Genomic DNA, 21,000 nt, shown 5'->3' with positions numbered 1-21,000 from the left:
ACACACAATGATATCTCAAATGCCAAAATCAAAATCTCAAACACATCAAACGAATGGATAACAACTGTCATATTCCTAACTTGGTACAGGCATTTTTCAATGTAGATGGATAAGCACTGGGACCAAATTCTATTGTACTTTCAGAATTTATTGGCATGCATGTATTGACTATATTTTCTGTATCCAACTGGGTATTTTCGTTTTTTTGTAAATAAGGTTTATAATTGTAATACGAACGGGAGCGATTGTGCTTGATTTCATATGATGAATACATAATCTTCCATTCAGTTTAATTGATGTCTGGAGCTGGCATGGCAGTAACTACTAGTAGTCATTTAATAAATGTATCATTGTTGTTTTGCTTATTTTTTTTTTTTTTTACTATTTCATCGGACTCGGACTTCTTTTAAACGGAGTTTAAATGTGCTTATTGCTGTGCGTTTGCTTGTTGTACTTTGGCTAGAGGTGTAGGGGGCGGGGTTGAGATATAACAAAACAAGTTATGATATAATGTTTTTCTTCGCAAATCAATAAGCTAAAAGGTCTGGATGGTGTCGATTAATTCTTCATTCTTCGATAATTCTACATATTTTCTTTTTTCTTTATTTTTTTGCTCATTATTATTCATTTTGTATTTTAGCACTCTATTATTCCCTCATCTTTTTTGTGTGCATACTTCTATCATTAGCTATTCTTTAATAAATTTTGTGTACCTTTTTCTGCCCTTTTTGTACATTATTCTCTATTCTGTAAACCCAATTCAGACTCTTATATATTTCTCGTTGACATTTTGTAAGCTAGCCTTTGTTGAAAGAATACGAAAAATAAAAACACAAGAAAAATCGAGGACAAGTAAAGTGTGTAATATTGTTTATTTTTCAAAATTCACACTGGTTTTTTCACGTTAAATTATTGACTCTGTTCCGTTTGTCAAAGGAATTATTTATGTTACATCGTTGTTTGGTTGGGGTTTTTGTGTGTGTGTTTTTTTTTTTTGGTTATAACTTTTGTTCAGTGACCATGTTCTCACAAGTTTGGTTTTTTTTTCATCTATTTTTGTTTAATTTAGATACGTTTTGGTGCGCCTTCACCTTGTTCTGATAATGTGTCGGCTTTAATTTATATCTCTCGTCCAATAAACGATTACCTTGATATTTGCCCTTAGATTTGTGTTGCTGAGTGACTAATAAAGTCCCTTGTATGGACAGTGTATTATTTACAAATCATTTTGTACATACACCTTCCCAATTTATTTCTGCATTTGTAATGCATAAAATATCAAATAGGAGTGCAATCACAAAACTTGATCATGTTAGAAAATGTAAAAATGAGAACACCAGAAGCTGATACATTGAATTAAAGTTCTCCGCATCATACATGTGTATCAATATTTAGAGTTAGCTCAAGAAGTTTTGTATAATTTTGATATAATTTGTCCTCAACGTAGTACACTAAACTGTAAAAGTCTTTTTCTTTTATTCGCAGTGTTCTAAAGAAATGTACTTCAAATCAATATTGCGTCAGTTATCGGCATTCGTCACAGTTCAGCCAATTCCGTATACTAGGAGAGATCGGAGTCATCCAAAGTTTTCCTATAGGCGTTATAGGAAAACGGTACTATTTTACATTTTCCCAGCTTTAGGTTGGTAGAGGTATTCACATTAGAAGCGCTGTGATTGTATGTAAGGGTATACTGTATTTTTTCACTATCTATGTGTATATTCACAATATAAATTTTGAAACCTATTGAAATATTTTCTAAAGGATTATTCGATAAGACTTCCAAATTTCATAAATTTGGTGTAAAATGACGGTGGGCATGGATAAAATAAACAAGCTCCGTTGGAAGTTGGTCATGATACTATTGGGTGTCAATTTTTAAAACAGAATAATAAAGTACTATCCCCACACATAACTGTTTTATCCAGGTCTTTATAATAAAAAGTTGGTAAATTTAGAAAATGTTAGTATTGTCGCCGTTATAAAACGAGAAACGGAAGTATCGACATAAATCCTAGTCAGATGACGGGAAGGATATTATGAATCTTTTTCTTTCCAAAACGATTTCCCAGATGCTCCTTGAAACATAACAATTAAACATGACCATGACAAACTACATCGTGTATGGTAGCTTCAGGATATAATTCATGCTGATCAATTTAGTATCGTATTTGGAGAAGCGAAACACATTTTTTGTTTGGCATAGTCAACATTAGAAGACAATTGTACAGACTATACATTGCTTCACTTAGATATTTTTTAGTGTGATTTTTAATACGAATATCATCTAACATGACTCATATGCTATTTGTTTTGTAGTTTGTGGTACAAAGTCGAATCTGAGTGGTAAGTACTGGCCTTTCCAAGATTTAAGAATCATGGAAAAATAGGCAAAATATGGCCGCAGTTTTCCTTTTTATCCCAGCATTAATCTACAATGCGGCTTGGCTATTTTAAACGGTCAAAGTATTGTATACATTATGTTGTTGCTCATATTGTTACATGTATCATTTATACATTTGGAACAATTTCTTAGCACATATTGTTTTCTTGTACAATTTCAAGCATTCCTTTCGGAAAGTCTTGTCAATGAGACAAAAGACAATAGGATTAGATCGTTGTTGATGAAATACGCACGTAGAAGGATCGCAGTTGCTGGTCGGATACTGTTTTCGTACAATCTAGGATTCGTAATTTTTACCAAAATTGTGAACACATAAATTAAATATCCTGCGTACGAAACTGCAGTTGCCACTATAAGGCTTATAGTAAGTCGTCTCCCTTTCTTGTATTTGCTGGCTGTTTTTGACGACTTATCTTTCGACTTTCCAGTCACCTCTGTTTGTACATTTCTAAGTTCCACCTCACTATTATTAATTGTTGAGATCGCTTGCGTATTAAATGATTTCAGGTCGGACGTGGACTCATTTACATGGTAGTGATTTGGTTTGTCTTTTCGTTTTTTCTCTTTCTTCATTTGAGTACATATCACATACAATATTTTTCCATATATAACCACACATATAATGACACAAATAGTACTCAGAAGAATCACGACGCCGGAGTATGAAACAGCAGTGCGTACATTTTGATACTTAGATAAAATAGTGCAGTCTCTACCCGTCAAACCAAGAATGCTAGTTTCCTTTTCATTCAAACCATAAAATACAAACGCTGGAATCGATAATACCACAGCAACCCCAATTATTATACCTGATATAATATTTATCCAAGTCTCGGGTTTTCTCGTGTTCCGATGCAATTGTTTGGTGTTAATCCGAAATCTTTCAATTGCAATGGCGGTTAGAAGTCCACCGGAAGCCAGAGTGACGACATGATTCAAGAATCGAAAGAATTTACAAGCATCGACTGACGAAAAGGTATAGCTGTACCGGATGTCAAAAATCTCAAAAGGCATACAAAACAAACATGCTGTAAGGTCAATAGAGGCGAGCCATAGGATGAAAAATCGAACCGCTAGTTTCGCCATAATCGGCGAGAAAAGATAAACTAAGATCGTATGGATATTGCCTACACTTCCAATTATTGAAAGAAGAATAAGACAGACTGTGGCGGGGATATCTTTCTTCGGAAATTGCTGATAATCTATGTCATCCAAACTGATTTGAGTATCGTTCGTTGAGTTTGATTCCATGCTGAAAATTACAAATTAAAAAGAATATTATAATAATCTAAAATATTTTTTTACAAATTTTGTTGTGTTCGCTTCGAAGTTTTTTTCTCAATACACACCACACTTATACAATTCTTATTTTCATATACAGAATGAAATAAGAATTTTGGGATTTAAAATTGGTATGTGACCACAATTCCAATTAAATACATATTTATGGATATATCTTTATATGTAGCAACAACTAACTATTTCATTCCCAAAAATCTTTACGCGAACCTTCTTGATCTTAAATCTTCAAATGGTTTCTAGGCTAAGATGGTCTTTATTAAGTATTTCTTTTGATGTATATGATTTTGCTTAATCTGTATTATACTATTTTCGTTCTGCCTGAATGTAGATAAAAATGCTAATGAGTAACCTTCTTTAAAAAAAACAGTTTTGGCATGTTTAGATTTGTAGTTTAGTAGTGCTTTGCATGTATTTAAATATGCCAGTACATGTGCTGTATCTATGCATGTGAAAATATAATTGCTGCTCATATATCTTGTCTGCATGTTCTGTGTTTAAAAATCATGTAAATGTTATTAATTATATATAAAAACAAAAGCTCCCAAGAACTTATATTTGTTTTGATATATGTGAACTGAATCCAAAAAAAAACTTTCGTATTTGAATTTACATTATTATTTTTCTATTTATTCAAAAAATTAAAAAAAATACTTCTCATTTGATAAAGCTAATGAACAGAAAATTGGTGTTGATTTCTTAGACTCCTTGCGAAGCTTTGGCTAGTTTCTACTGAAACTTAGATTGTTTCTCTGACTGGAAAAGCTGACCTAAAAAGGTTTTGACTGTTTCTTCTGTGACTTCAGAAGGTTTATATCATTGGCGTTCGAATCTTTGTTTATATTTCTCGAGAAAACGTGGTAAATATTTTCCGGTATCATTTTCCCAGACCCATCGATGTCAGTTAACTTTTGTTTTTATTCACATGTCGACACCGTTGCTATGGGTTTATTAGTCACGGAGAATAGTTGATACCAAGTAGTATCAGTAATCAGATTCTTCGAACTGTTTTTTTTTCAAATTATACATTCTGTTTCAATATTTCTAGTTGATGAACTTATAAATAATTGTTTTAACAAAGGTTGCAAAAGAGGGACGAAAGATACCAAAGGGACAGTCAAAGTCATAAACCTAAAACAAACTGACAACGCCATGGCTAAAAATGAAAAAGACAAACAGAAAAACAATAGTACACATGACACAACATAGAAAACTAAAGAATAAACAACACGAACCCCACCACAAACTAGAGATGATCTCAGGTGCTCCGGAAGGGTAAGCAGATCCTGCTCCACATGTGGCACCCGTCGTGTTGCCTATGTGATTACAAATCCGGTAAATAGTCTAATTCGGTAGGTCACATTCATGAAAGGGAACTGTCTTAGGTTAACATTCAGCATGACTATTGAAAATCGTTAGATATCGATGAGAACATTTATAAAAAATTACCCCGATTGACAGGTACGAATATATTTACATCCATTCATGTATTTTGGTGCAATTCTAATCAAAAGAAATAAAATCTCGATATAATCTTCAATAAAGGTACCAACAGGAAATATTCTAAACGAATAACATGAACATAGCTAAAACAAATGTTCAAGAAAATATCGAATATCCGGTTTTTTACGGGACCGACACGATGAGTCTGATTTTTAAGGTAACACGATACCGAATGGCATATCTCCCGATTTCCAAAATTTTTGGCATACGTGTACTTTGAATCAAGTTACATCGGAATATGTAATAAAAAATAGGGGTCACCATTTTTGTTTTTTTGTAATTTTCATAGGAAAACGTCAATTTTGGCGACAAATTTACTTAGGTATATAGGGGAAAAGCCTTTTTTTTTCGGCTTACCTTTTTAGATTTTCGAATGGATGGCTATTTTCTTATATACGGAGAAAAACAAAAAACTAACATAATATCCAGGATTGCATAATGAATTCATACACGTATAGAAACTCATATGTCACCATCCTTGTTTTTGAAATAAATGGTTTCAAAGTTGATCGATAGGCCTAGAATTTGACCAAAAACGTGTGACGTTATGGTGTACGGAATATAACGTTATTCCTTTTCAGTGAAATGGAGAAAAAATGTGTCGGGATCTGAATGAATATATTTTATTTTCATTTCCACTGTCGACTGTCGTAAAGTTCCTAGTAATGCAATATAAAATTCTACTGAAACATATAATTTTATTTCGTACGGCACATGGAATTTCACTCATATGAATTAATATTAATATTGTCTGATTTTCACATCAAACGAGCATATACTTGAAACTTGCGTGAACAGGTTCCATGTGAATCTTATGATAATAGTTCATGCATAAATCGCCGGAATTTAGTACACGTTAAATTCACGTATTTGAAATAAAATTATCTAAATAATATCTTTGTTCTAAAATTTGATTAAAACCATAAAGAACACCTCCAGACTTTTGTTAGGTTTACTTGAAAATTAAATGAAACATTTCACGTAAGATTCATCCGAATTACTGATTTTTAACTCCATTATATTATACAATGGTGGTATCATCACTGCATCCCGTGATGCAGAAATATAGTATTTTAAAAAAATTGATTCATTTAACAGTTTTTTAATTGCTTGGTTTGATGGTTGTTTAACGTTCAGTGGCAAATAGTTCATGCATGTTCGTGACGATACAATACAGATTTAAAAACAGTTGTTTATAAAAGACACATTTGATGCACCAGTCAAAAAAGATTAAACATTCTGTTATTTGTGAAAATTATGAGGGAAAATAATGATCCTGATAAAATACATTCAAAAAATTAAAATAACAAAACGAAAAAAAAAATCAAAACGAAAAAATCCCTAATCAAATGACGAAATCAAAAGCTGAAAAACATCAAAAGAATGATAAACAGCTGTCATATTCTTGACTTGGTACATACAATACATGTAGTATAGTGTGCTGCGTGGTGTAAATGTGTTACTTGTTTGCTCAGCAAGTCGGGCAAACCTTGTAAACTGTTAACCCGAATAATTCAGTCGTAATATTCCGCTTATTACATTAAGTAAGTAGGAGAGATCGATTACGGGGAGGGATTGAATTATTCGGGTTAGCAAACTGTATGGAAAATTTCACAAATTTCAACATTCTGTCATTTGTGAAAAATTATTTACATGACAAATCTTGAGATCATATATACATTCTTTATATAAGTAAAACAACTGCGAAATTTAAAAGTTCCAGCTTGAAATTCAACCTGTATCAGATGTAAGCCGGAGTCTGTACTATGTGTGCCTTTGTATTTTATCAAAATGCCTAATCCAGCAACCTGTCATGAAACATAAAAGAAAATCCAGACGATATGCGCACCTATAATATGAGTAGTAACACCAGGTACATAGTTTTAAAGCTGAAGCAAAACGACTGTAGTCCTAAATAACTAGCCGAATTAACCCAATATATACTAAGTGCGGGATTAACGGTGGAACGGACAAATGTTAAACAATATGATGATACGTGCTCTATAAGTAATTTGGTGACAATGCATATTTTTGAATATGCAGTTCATATAATGGAATGGTAATTTGGAGATCTGAAATGTAGTAGCAATGTAAGAAGGCTAGCATTTTCGTCATTTCGTCTTTGGTGGTAAGTTGATTAATTAGAAATTTTACCGCATCTCCTTATATTTCATTATGGTTTGAATTTTCTAGAGAAGAGCTAAAGTTTTAAGACTTAAACTGATATTTACCAAGAGACTGAAATGTTACTGTGACAATTATACTACACATACACAAAATTTTCCAACGTTTACTAAAACTAAATAAGAAGTGTAAAGATACTATTCCAATTAGCATTAGTCACGATTTTCTTGATGTCTTCAAGGTGTTGATGTCGTTTAATTAATGCCCAGCTATTGCTATCTGATAAATTGCATATCACATATCTCCATTTATCATTCTATCAGTCAACTTTTGTACAAATAACATGTACATGTACACAATTTTTTTTTATTTGTACTTGTACTTTTACAAATAAAGTCTCATGTTACCCCACTTCCATAATGAGCAAGCGGTAACGTAGATATTTAGTTTTGCGTAACTGTTCAATTTTGGTCTTCCTCGCGGTCTGCGTTTAAACTTTGTCGAATTCCAAAAAAAATTAAAGGCAATGATTTAAATTTTAATAACTAAAGTTCCAAGTAACGGGCGTATATTGTAGGATTGATTGCTTTGATTATTTGTTGGTTAACGTCCAGTGGAAAATATTTCATGCATGTTCAGGACGAGAACAAATTAACAATAAATACAATAAGTTGGTTTTGCAATAGAGGCAGGGCATCCGCGATGATGGTCAAGAACATTTTAACTGACGCTATACATGTATATACATACTTGTATACTTGTTCTAAAAACTAATTTTAAGAAAGAAACTTTCCGGGCCTTTTTCGACGCCTAGTATACGAGCAATATGGCCCTCAGAGCCCTAAAAGGTAACTTTGTTAATTTTCTTTCAGTCGTTTTGTCTCCAAACTTGTACATGTACATTATTTCCAACTCAAAACTAAAAAAACACCGAATACCCATGCAAGCGTAAATTAACACGAATATAAAATCTAAATGATTTCAAGATCTAGCTTTTTTACAGTCTCTTGCCGTTTGAATAATGAAAAGTCGTTTGCATGTAAATTTCGAGAAAAAAATTATAACGGAATCAGGGAACACGGATCCAGTCTGACTAAAGCCAGCCCCAACTATCAACTTGCGTTTGTAGACGCAAGTGGATACTCGGGGCTGGGTTTATTCAGACTGTAACGGAACCTGAATTTTGTTATTTTATTTCTGCCGAATCAAGTGCCCATGTATTTCTCAGTCTTCGTTAACTTTCTAATGATTCATTCCGATGTTGCTGTCCGTCCTGATTAGACCTGGTTTATACGATTACAAAGCTGTATTTTAAAATATTTCCAAAACTATATCGAATTTACTCTGTACAGACCAATTAATTTCAGAGACTGTTTACACATGGAACCCAGGAAAAGTTATTCGGCTAAATAACCACTTTTTTACATTTCATACAAACACACTACTTTCTGTATGATTTTCAACGTCTGCTTGTATTGTGCTTTTCCCCCTAATTTTATCCGTATTCTCATCCAAATAAATTTTAATTTTGTCCAAGCGGTGTGTTTGATGTCCATTTTAAAACGAATTAATAGTTGTAAAATTCCCCGTTTTTTCACACATCATCCTAAGCTTCTATAAATTAAATTTCTACTTTCAAAACAAAATTTCATGGGGATACAGCATACATCATGAATAAGTACTTATTGTAAAAATAAACCAAGGTTTACTTTTATAAATTGTTATTTGGATGGAGAGTTGTATCATCGGCACTCACACCACATCTTGTTATATCTATACCAAGAATAAAAATAAAGTGATAAAACTGTGTCTGTTATGCATAAGAATATATATAGATAAAGCGTGCAGATGCTTAAATATCAAAGAAACAGAATATTTATAAAGTAAAGTAATACTTTTTAAAGATTAACAATGAGCAGAATGATTGCCGGAAAACGATAGAACAATCTATGTCAAAAAACCGCTACGTATTGCGTCAAAACTCTTGGCACTCTGCATCTAGGGAAAGTTACCGTTAAGAATGTCACACAAAACCCGCTGCATTGGCACAAATATAGTCCCTAGTATTGACAGTGGGTTACTTGCCATTAATTTTTATACCTCTTCCAATTAAATTTATTTCTCCATGTTTAATGCCTCAAATTGCAAGAAGGGGGGTGAAATTACACTGTAAAAAAATTTGGGTTCAGAATTTTAAAGGAAAGTAGTGATTTGGTCAAGCTAAAAAAAGGTTCAAAATTAGCACTTCGGAAGCTGTCAAAAGATTTCAAGACGCCCTAAACATAAAATTGTCCATATTTTAAGTTAGAGCCGATGAAGTTTTCTATAATTTTGATATAATTTGTCCCAAAAGTAGTACAACACACTAAAAATTTCATTGAGAAAGCGCGTGGGATTTTTTTAATTTTCATTTATCTTCTAAAAGAAATGCACTACAAAATAATTGTGGTCTCGGACCATATGTGTGAACGTTATTCGATAACGTCAGGAACGATAACTCATGGCGTAACGTCATTCGGTATCGTGTTACCTTAATGTTGTAACTCATGATCATATTCTGGAACATAGTCCACAGCAAGACGATATTACTCATAAAAGAGCACATTATTCTGAAACCAAAACAGATAGAATTAGAATTACTGTTACTTTAAACAGCTGTGCGCTGCGTAATTATCTATAAAATCTATACATCAGTTCTAAGATTTTTATCTCTGCCGCAGATCAAATCTAAGGCCTCGTGCACTCAGAGGTGATCATGAACACGCTACAAAAAACCATTAATGTGATGAATGTGGAACCACGATATATTTAAAATGATATTAAAAGCATCATTCCAGCAGCGCTTGCATACGTAGTATATAGGTTATAATCAACCATTAAATATTATGGGCGCAGCCATTTTATGAAGATACCATGGTATTCAGAATTAAGAGTATGGCTAGCTCTGTAACTATGTATGTTTATGAGAATAAAATATTCGTATTCGCTAATCCTGATTGGTCGATATGTGCACCCGTATTTCTTATTATTAAAGACTTCGTGCACTCTGCATTATACCAAAGGCAAAATAATATATTTTCCTTAGCCCTAACGGAAATTAATTGTTTATTGAAATCTATATCTCACAGTTGATACGATATTCCAGGGCTTGTATATTCTATCATCATTTCCTTGATAGAGGATTGTTGCTCACAAGGAAGCTATTAAACCTCATGTTCTAAGTGGTGAAGTTAAATCGTCCCTTCGTAAATTTTACGGACGCCTTCACGAGTTGGTTAACTGGTCACAGATGACAACGGATACGTTCCAATTGTCGTAACTACAATCCCGTCCCCTTTTCTCCGAATATGACCGATCGAATTAGACATATCATTGGGTTTGTACTAACATAAGCAACACGACGGGTGCCACATTTGGAGTAGGATCTAATTACCCTTCCGGAGGGCCTGAGATCACCCCCAAATTTTGATTGATTTCGAGTTGCTCAGTCTTTGGTTTTTTATGTTGTGTTTTGTGAACTGTTGTTTGTCTGTTTGTCTTTTTGTATTTTCTTTTTTTTTAATCATAGCAGTTTATTTTCGACTTATGAGTTTGAATGGCCTTTTGTTGCTCAGTCTTTGGTTTTTTGTGTTGTGTTTTGTGTACTGTTGTTTGTCTTTTTGTATTTTCTTTTTTTTAATCATAGCAGTTTATTTTCGACTTATGAGTTTGAATGGCCTTTTGTTGCTCAGTCTTTGGTTTTTTATGTTGTGTTTTGTGTACTATTGTTTGTCTTTTTGTATTTTCTTTTTTTTAATCATAGCAGTTTATTTTCGACTTATGAGTTTGAATGGCCTTTTGTTGCTCAGTCTTTGGTTTTTTATGTTGTGTTTTGTGTACTGTTGTTTGTCTTTTTGTATTTTCTTTTTTTTAATCATAGCAGTTTATTTTCGACTTATGAGTTTGAATGGCCTTTTGCATGTTTCGGTATCATTTGCCTCTATTTTAAAATCCAGTCATAATACCACAAATTTGTGAGTGTTAACATGATTTCCCTGTTCCTGTACTTCGTTAGAAAATTTGTTTTGACCACTTAATGATCGCTAATTTAAAGTAAAACAAATTGTTTCCCCATTTTCAAATGTATTTCAAGCGCTAGACAATCAAATCGGAAAAGCCTAGTTTCAGATCAGATTTAACTACAGGAAAACGTCAATTAAAGATTTGCAAATGACATAATTATAATAACTTCCTTATTTTAAGGGTCTTTTTTGTCTGTATTATATCGGATAGAAATTTATTTTATGTTTTTATTCCATGTAATGATACCCAACTTAAAATGGTAGCAATCAACACATGTCAACACATTGTGTATAAAATATCCATCATATTGGCGTCCATTCGTGTTTAGTCTTGAGATATCAAAATCTAAACAAAACTAAAATATGCAGTATTAAATTACGCGAAAATTAGCCACGGTGATCAAATATTCATCTGTCACATAATACTAAGTAATGGAAACTTGAAACTCATGGAAAAGGTATTTAGATTTCAAATGTGGTCATGTTTAAGCATTTACGAAAAAAATCAGCCTTTAACGCTACATTTAAATTTAGTATACACCAGTTGTTTGCTACAGGAGTAGACACCTTAGCTTGCCAAAACGGCCGATATATATATAGAAAAATGAAATTGAAAATGGAAACGGGGTATGTGTCAAAGAAACACCAACCCGACCAAAGAGCACAAAACAGCCGATGGCCACAAATGGGTCTTCAACACAGCGAGAAAATCTCGCACCCGGAGACGGGCTTCAGCTGGCCCCTTAAAAATGTATACTAGTTCAGCGAACATGGACTTCACACTTAACTCCGAAACATGTAAATGAACCAAAATTTAAAAACAAACATACAAGACTAACAAAGGACAGAGGTTACTGACTTGGGACATGCGCAAAAATGAGTTGGGGTTAAATATGTGTTGTGAGATCTCAACCCTCCCCTATACTTCTAGAGAATGTGGAATAAAAACTTGATCAGCAAGAATATCAAGCGGGGTCGCTAGGGCGAGCTGATATTCGAGCTGATAAAGTCAGTATAAAAAATATTATTTTTCTTTTTATCGGCAATTTGTCTCAACTTTTATGTTGTTGGTTTTTTTTGGGGTTTTTTTTTTTTTGCTTTAGAATATGAAGTAAAATGAAATTGTAAGCGAAACACCGCGTACAAAAAATTTGGATAGTTGTTCGGTTGTATGAATGAAGTCGCGTGCATTTCATTAATAAATTGACACGGATGGACTTGAGCAGATGACGTTGCTACACTGATACGTGGCGTAATTGGTCATATTTTCGAGTATCAAGTCCTGTCCATGATCTTAAAATTTTTAGGCAGTAAGATCAAAGAAAAAATGTTCAAATTGCCGATAAATGTGAATATTACGTCTGTCTATTGACATACATATTTTTTTTTGTAGGACTATTTGATAAAAAAAAAGTTCCATATCAAATTCTGATGATCGCGGTAATTTCAAATAAACCCCGGATGATTGTATGTTGTGTCACAGTACAGTCTTTTAATCAGACATTTAAGTCATTAACAAATAAACCTTGATGAAACAAGTGAGAGTTATTGTAAATATATCGTTTGACGCTAGAAATTTGTCATTTTTCATGTCATCGATTGAAATAATGATTATATCTGATGTAAATCGGATAACCATCGACACTTTATTTTGAATTTCGATAGAACATTCAAGTGTAAAAGAATTGCATCAGATAAGTCCACTACAACATCACTCATTCGAGTATTTGTAGTTACTAAAAGCAAGTTAAAAGTAATTACAACTTATAAATATATATACACGACGTATGAAGAAACTTTGACTATTCCGATCGATACGTAGAAACAAACACATCTATCAAGAGGACAGAAGACACAAAGTACCATTCGAAGAGTATTTGTAGTTACTAAAAGCAAGTTAAAAGTAATTACAACTTATAAATATATCATGTTTTCCAGACGAATATCAGTCAGTACACATCTAAACGATTTATTATGAAGTCTTCATGAAACGTCTTTTAAAAAGATGACCTTGATACATAGTAGGATTCAATATTTGCACCATTTTTGTGAAAACATACAACATAATTCCTATGTATGAGACAGTGGTTGCCATCATAAGACTTGTGGTTAGTCGAATCGCATTTCTAAGATTATGCAAAGAACGCATACACTTTTTGTTTGCCCAGTCACAAGTTCCAGTGTGCAGTTTATTTAATTTTACCGCTTCATTTTGAATTGTTGATGTTATTTTGGTGGTCCTCGATGATTATATATCCAAAGTTGAATTAATAGACGAAACTTGTTTCTTTCATCTTGATTTTCTCCATTCTTTTCGACTGCAAATTGCACGTAGTATTCTACCATATGAAACTATGCACACACGACAACGAAAAAAAACCTTGTATTAATGTTATACTGTATTAAACCCCTATATGACGCATGTTTTCATACTCTGAAAAAGTCTGAATTTTTTGCCGATTAGACCAAATGGTTGTTTTCATTTTCATTCAGTCCATAATATATCAATATCAGGTTTGGTTTAGGTATAAAACATAATAGGTATACTTTGTCTTAGATTTAGAAAAATCAGTTGTAAAATTGATATTTTATGAAGGATAATGCCCAAGTTGATGGCATCGATAACTTTTTGCGTAGGAAATTGTAAGAAAAGATCAATTTTACAATGCAAATTGATTTTAAAAGTCTATGACTGGTACTATCCGAGATGCGAGACTGTGTTGTTTAAAAGTCAATCTCAAATTTTGTGTTATTCTTAACCATATGTCTTGAATGGTAATACACATTGGCATATCTGCGCGTTTTGTCTACATAAGACTCATCAGTGACGCTCAGATCAAAATGTAAAAAAACACACAAGTACAAAGTTGAAGAGCATTGAGGACCCAAAATTCCAAAAAGTAGTGCCAAATTCGGCTAAGGTAATCTACGCCTTGGATAAGAAAATCCTTAGTATTTCGAAAAATTCATACTTTTGCAATTGGTAAATTTATAAAATAACCATATAACTGATATTCATGTTAACACCGAAGTGCTGACTACTAGGCTGGTGATACCCTCGGGGACCGTTTGACAGAAAAAGACGGATATGTTCTAATTGCCGCAACTATAATCCCGTCCCCTTTTCATTGAATTTGAACTAACATGAGTAACACGACGGGTGTCATATGTGGAGCAGGTTCTGATCACCATTCTGGAGCACCTGAAATCACCCCAATTTTTTGTGGGTTTTGTGTAGCTCATTAGTTGGTTTCAATGTTGTGTTTTGTGGACTGTTGTTTGTCTGCTTGTCTTTTAATTTTAGCCATGGCGTTGACAATTTATCTACGACTTATGAGTTTGAATGTCCCTTTCTGCATAAGAAAATGCCTGAACCAGGTCAGGAATATGACAGTTTTTATCCATTTGTATGATGTGTTTCAGCTTTTGATTTTGACATTTGATTAGGGACTTTCCGTTAGAAATTTCCTCGGAGTTTGGTAAATTTGTGATTTTACTTTTTTTGTATCTTTCACCTCTCTTTTAAAAACCACCCAAAATACTTCAATTTGTTAGTGTTTAACTGGTTTCCTTGTTCCTGTACTTTGTTACAAAATTGTTTTGACCAATAAATATCCGCTGATTGAAGGCGTTGTCAACACATTGTTACCCTATTTTCAAATGTATTTTAAGGCTATATAATCAAATCGGAATAGAACAGATCTAAATCAACATTTGCTAGAGCCTAGAAGTAAACTTCAATCACAGATGTGTAAAAAAAAATAATAACTTCCTTGTTGAATTCTTTTTTTTTATCCGAATTATATCTGACAGAATTTTATTTTATGATTTTAACCCATGTAATGGTACCTCAACTTAAATGGTAACAATCAAAATTTTGCACAAAATATCGATCTGAAATCTCTATATATTTCCGTCCATTTGTTTTCAGTTTTTGCCAATTAATAAGTGGAACTATAGTAATTTGACATGATTTATATCTGAAAATTAAAATTAAATCATTATATACAATGTAATAAGTGAATCAGTTGACGTTCTTGTACGTCCTCTATCATAACTTTCTTGTTACTGTTCTATCCTTAATCCGATGAAGAGTTCCCTTTTTTTAGTTGCCGTGCCTTTGTTTTGCTTGTAATGTTTTTCATTCGATTTCCAGATTTATCATAACTCTCTCAAGTAAGTTATAAGTGTAGCAAACTTGCAAATCCATATTTGAATTAAATTGATTTATTTTTACAAATTTTGAAGGGTTTGATAATTCAATCTAACAAAAATAGTTGCGTTATGTCTTTATGTTTAACAATAACGAATTTTTAAATATTGTAATCCGGCGGTCAGCGAGCAGTGTGTTTGTAATCAATACTACATAGTTTTAATTGTTATTAACATGAAGTACAGAAAAATTGTATTTAAATCTCTTAAATCCTTAATTTCTAAAACTATTTCGGCCACATTTGTGGAAATGACAATATTTCACAATTCACTGATTTATGTCAACTGAACCTTATCATACTATGTAATCTGCTTAGAAAAGGCAGTTCTCTAATACAATGCATTTTATTTTGTACGCCAAACACGCATTTCGTCTACTTAAGACTCAACAGTGACGCTCGAATCAAAACAGTTAAATGCAAAGTAATTAGAAAAGCATTAACTACTTTTGATACCAAGAATATGTTGGCACTTAGTACACCAGGGGAAGTTAGAGGAATTAAAGATAATTGGATTTATTTTCTTAAATAATTGTACCTCACCTATGTTAACAAGTAACACTCACATTTACAAAAACCAATAATTATTTTCGGAAGAACTACCTATGCATGAAATTTAGACGGGCTTCATATAACCTTACCTCCTGACAAACCCTGCTAGAAATGAAAAATACTTTATTTTAAATGCCCTATGCAGAGAATCGAACAAATCAAATTAAAATGTTTTTTTTTTTTTGTAAATTTCCTGTTTTGTTTAAAATAAGAGAATATTTTTCGTATTTCGTTTTTCTTTTGAAAAGTTAAGAAAAAAACTCCTATGTCCTTTATTTGTATGTGTTCAAGCAAAAAAAACCGGAAAAAACATCAAATGAAAACAAATATACACTGACTTTGGACTGACATTTATTAACTCAATTTGTAGATATGTAGATTGTTACCATTTAAGGTTGACTTCTCATTACATGGATCTAAATTGAAAAAAAACAATTTGATCTAAATAATAAAACAAAGCCGATATTTTAATAATGAACTCTCTAGCAAATATGTGCCGGCATTTTCCCTCAGATATTTCGAAATGTCGTTTCCGATTTTTAAGCCCTGTACTTCAAATACATTTGAATTATGAAATAAATGGTATCTTTAAAATCACCGGACATAAATAGGTCATAACACAATTGAAACGAAGCACAGAAACAAGGAAAATATTTTAACAATATATTTCATTCGATTTAACTATTGTGTTGTGTTTCGAAGATGTTAATGGGTTATATTTTCCCACCTATACATCTACGTCATTCACAATAGGGGAAATATAAGAAATAGTACAAGCTCCTAATTCTCTCCTTTGGTACTTACCAAAAAGAACGATAAAATAACCATCGATGTATTAGAGAAATAAACTTCACAAAGTTCCTTAAAAACGATGTATAGCCGGGTTGTCCAAAATTTCAACTATACATATAACTATGTACATTCACGATTCTACAATATGTCTTTACCATGTGTATACCTATATTTTGGAATTGCACAAGGCCATGTTTTTCGTTGACTCATAATGAAATCTTAAAATTTTTAGACGCATATTGATTGAAATGTTAACCATAATTCGAATGTTGTCTAACAATTTTTTAAAGAACCTTAAGCTTTTCCTAGTTCAGATACATATTCATATGCAAAATAAGTTAGCTGTCGATTGTTAACATTCATTTGTGCTCATAAAACTCAACAGAATAAGCAACACATTAAAGTTATTAAAAATATTTGTTTGATGTGCTTACAAGGGTTATGATCATGGCTGTATACAAAGTTGTAAGCACACTTGTTGTTTGAACGAGGCTCGGATCAACAACTTTAATATGTGCGCATATAAATCAAAATACAACATATTGATATAAAATATGTAAGTTTAGAGTTTAATTGTTGTACAACAGCTAGAAAGTTACAATACACTTAGAAAACAAGCCTAATCACGTATTACTGTTTTATATTATAAGAATCATACATTTTGTGCTATTATTTGTTTTAATTGTTTAACTGTTGATGTGTTTTCGTTAAACAGGCCAAACAAACTTCTTGTCTACTGGTGTCATGCGACTCGCTAAAAAGATAAGTGGTTACACGATCTCTGGCTAGCATTTTTGATTCATTGGTCACTTTACCATTCAAACACACACATATTGTCTGCATTTGACATGACAAATTTCTCCGCCATAGAATTATTGCAATTGTCACATACACGTTTGTGAATACGCAACCATAATGGACGACTAGTTAATTTGTTGGTGTTAACGCAGTATACTAACACACTATATTTGTAACAGTTTATGATATACCAAAAGTTAATATAGTGTGTGTATTTAAAGCTGGATCACATTACTTACCAAATATTAACTAAACAGAAAAAGCTTGATAGATAGTTACTTTATCGTTTTCAATAAACAATTCAGAAAGAATTAGGCATACAATTTCTATTGAAATTAGCAATGTTTACAGTATAACATTTGCAGATAGTCTTTATAATCAGTTTTCAATTCATAAATAAGGAGAAATGACATGAATTCGAAGGAAACAACAATCCATCGGGGACCTTACAACTTGGATGTAAGCATATATGAGTCTTTAGTCCCTGTACGGTCTTTAAAAATTAGTTAAAACCATTACATGTAGTAAGCTGTCGAAGATGACAACATTTATAAATGTTTAACAATTTAAAAGACAAAACCCAAAGTCCTGATTTATGATTAAAACGTTATCGAAAACAAATCTGATAGACAGCAAACAACGACAAACATTAACATAACGTTAGAAGAAACTGATAAAACGGATTAACTGTCCACATGAACACGTAGCACTGAAAACAACTACCAAGAAGATAAAAGAAACAAAGTAAAAGAACTCTCAGTTACTGAAAACTAGTTCAAAGCCAAATACAACTTTTTAATAAATTAATTGTTCAGACAAATTTCAGTCAATACACAATTGGTTACGTATAAAGAAGTCATAAATCGGCTTTAAAAGATGACCTTATGCAAAGGCAATATATAAATATATATCATAAGTGTTCATAACTGTATTGCAATACATCTTTAGTTATGATTAGATCTATGAAAACATTGTAGAACAAAATCTATGTTTTCTGTAAAGTTTATAACCTAAACATTCATGCATTTAAACGGTCATTAAGATTATATAGATGGTATCTAAATTCAAGCACTCTATAAAATAAATCATGGTGAAACGCCGATTTTAATATCCCGCTTGCAACAAGTTTTCCATAGCTACAACCAAATTGTCAAGCCAAATATTTGTTTCATTGAAAGTATTTAGAATAAAAGGTTTCAAGTAATTTGTTATAACGAAATCCCTAATAGTTCATCAGTTACATTCAAATTACGCTTTCTGAAAGCTAAAACGTACTGAACCAAGTCGGTTATATGGCGGCTATTTTCAGCCTTCAAATTAGTTGATTGATTTTTCAGATTATATGGATCTCCTCTTTTAGAGTTTACCTAAGAGCTCGTTATTGTATACACATATTTTACAGACAGGGACATATACATGTAAGAATTAAGTCAAATCCCTTTATTTATACGAGTATATGTTACAATAATATTTTGTCCATACATTCTGGTTTAATACAGTTATCTACATGAGTATAAAAGACTCAATTCAAAAAGATATGCGATTGTTAACCGTTAAAGACGACATGAGCTAACCTTCCGATGTCGAAATTAGTCAGCGCGATCTGTTTGATTGCACTGTCTTCCAAATATTATATTTTATTCGTAACAATATAATGTGGACATGTAACATGCAATAAATATATTTTATTGTATAGCAATATAATATTTCCCACAGAAAGTAACCAAAAGTTAGCGTGCAATAAATTATAATATTGCACTAGTGCAATAAATCTTCAAAATTCATGACGTCATCAACGATCAAATCTTAGTTTAAACCAGTTTTTACTTGTAGATATTATATTGCTATACAATAAAAGGGTTATTGCATGAGTATTGTCCCTCGTAGAACATATATTGCACTCGCAAGCTCGTGCAATATAAAATTCTACTCGGGACAATATTCCCCAATATTCATGCAATAACCCTATAATATCAAGATCTAATAGTTGCACATACGATATTTTGATAATACTGTTCCCCTTGTGAGATATTTTCATTCAAAGTTTATATGTTCACGTCTTATTCAGTTGTTTTTGAAAGAAAGTCGAATCAATCTTATGCCGGCGAGATTTTTTTCTTCACAAATATTTTTCCGTACAATTTCAAGCATTCCTGTCGAAACGTTCTACCAAAGAGACAAAATACGATAGAATTGGCTGCATTGTTAACAAAATATCCGCGCAGTAAGATATTGGATACTTTTTGGATAATTTTTTTATATATCTTAGGATTCATTATGTCAACCATTTTCGTGAAAACATACACCAAATATCCTATTAATGAAATGGCGGTCGCTATTACGAGGCTAATGGTCAATTGAATCGCATTTCCAAGATTGTGTGATGAATTAGTAGACTTTTTCTTTGTCCTGTCGACACATCCAGTTTGCAATTCACTTATTTGTAACTCTTCATTTTGAATAGATGAAGTAACCTGAGCAACCCCCGATCTTATATTAGAAGGTGAAATAGAAGACGAATTTGATTTCTCTCTTAGTGATTTTCTCCATTCTTTCTGAGTACAAATTTCATACAGTATTCTTCCATATGAAACTAGGCACACGACAACGCAAACTAAACCGATACTTCCTACAATACTGTAATAACCTCCTGCATTATGTATATTTTGATATTCTAATAAAATTCTGCAATCCATGCCGGACAGGCCTAAAATTTTCGTTTTATTTTCATTAAGACCATAAAATACTACGGCGGGAATTGATAATATCACTGATAATACTAACAGAAAAGCAGATATAGCATTCGACCTTTGTGAATTTGTAATTAGTATCGGGGAATTTTTAACAACTATCTTATATCTTTCAATAGCAATTGCAGTCAATAATAGTGTGGAAGCCCCGGTACTAATGTGACTAAGAAATTTAAAGAATTTGCAAGCACCGGCAGATGCAAATGTGTAGCTGTACCGCATAACAAAGTTCTCAAAAGGCATACCAAAAATACAAGCTGTAAGATCAATAGAAGCAATCCAAATGATTAACACTCGAACGGAATAGTTTGACATGATCGGTGATAACATATATACTAATATCGTGTGTATATTGCCAATTGTTCCTACGAACGACAGAAATATGAGGAATATTGTAGCTGGAATGCAGTTGTCCAGAAACTCTTGATATTCTATCTCACTTAAACTTGTCCGAGTTCCATTTGTACCATTTGATGACATTCTGAAAATCATATAAGAAAATATGA

At 32.3% G+C, this 21,000-nt stretch overlaps 1 protein-coding gene across 1 annotated transcript in view; it reads right to left on the bottom strand.

The window, feature by feature from the left end:
- Positions 1-2,432: 2,432 nt before the first annotated feature.
- Positions 2,433-21,000, bottom strand: part of LOC143055628 (uncharacterized) — a 91,786-nt gene continuing 73,218 nt past the window's right edge. The window contains exon 2 of the mRNA XM_076228794.1: positions 2,433-3,656. Within this exon, the coding sequence (XP_076084909.1) occupies positions 2,561-3,655 (1,095 nt within the window). The 5' untranslated portion in view covers position 3,656 and the 3' untranslated portion in view covers positions 2,433-2,560. The remainder of the gene's footprint in view (positions 3,657-21,000) is intronic.

The sequence above is a fragment of the Mytilus galloprovincialis genome, chromosome 12 (genome assembly GCF_965363235.1).
Source record: "Mytilus galloprovincialis chromosome 12, xbMytGall1.hap1.1, whole genome shotgun sequence".
NCBI classification, from domain to species: domain Eukaryota; kingdom Metazoa; phylum Mollusca; class Bivalvia; order Mytilida; family Mytilidae; genus Mytilus; species Mytilus galloprovincialis.
The sequence above is the reverse complement of the archived record's forward strand: the minus strand, read 5'-3'. Positions and strand labels throughout refer to the sequence as shown.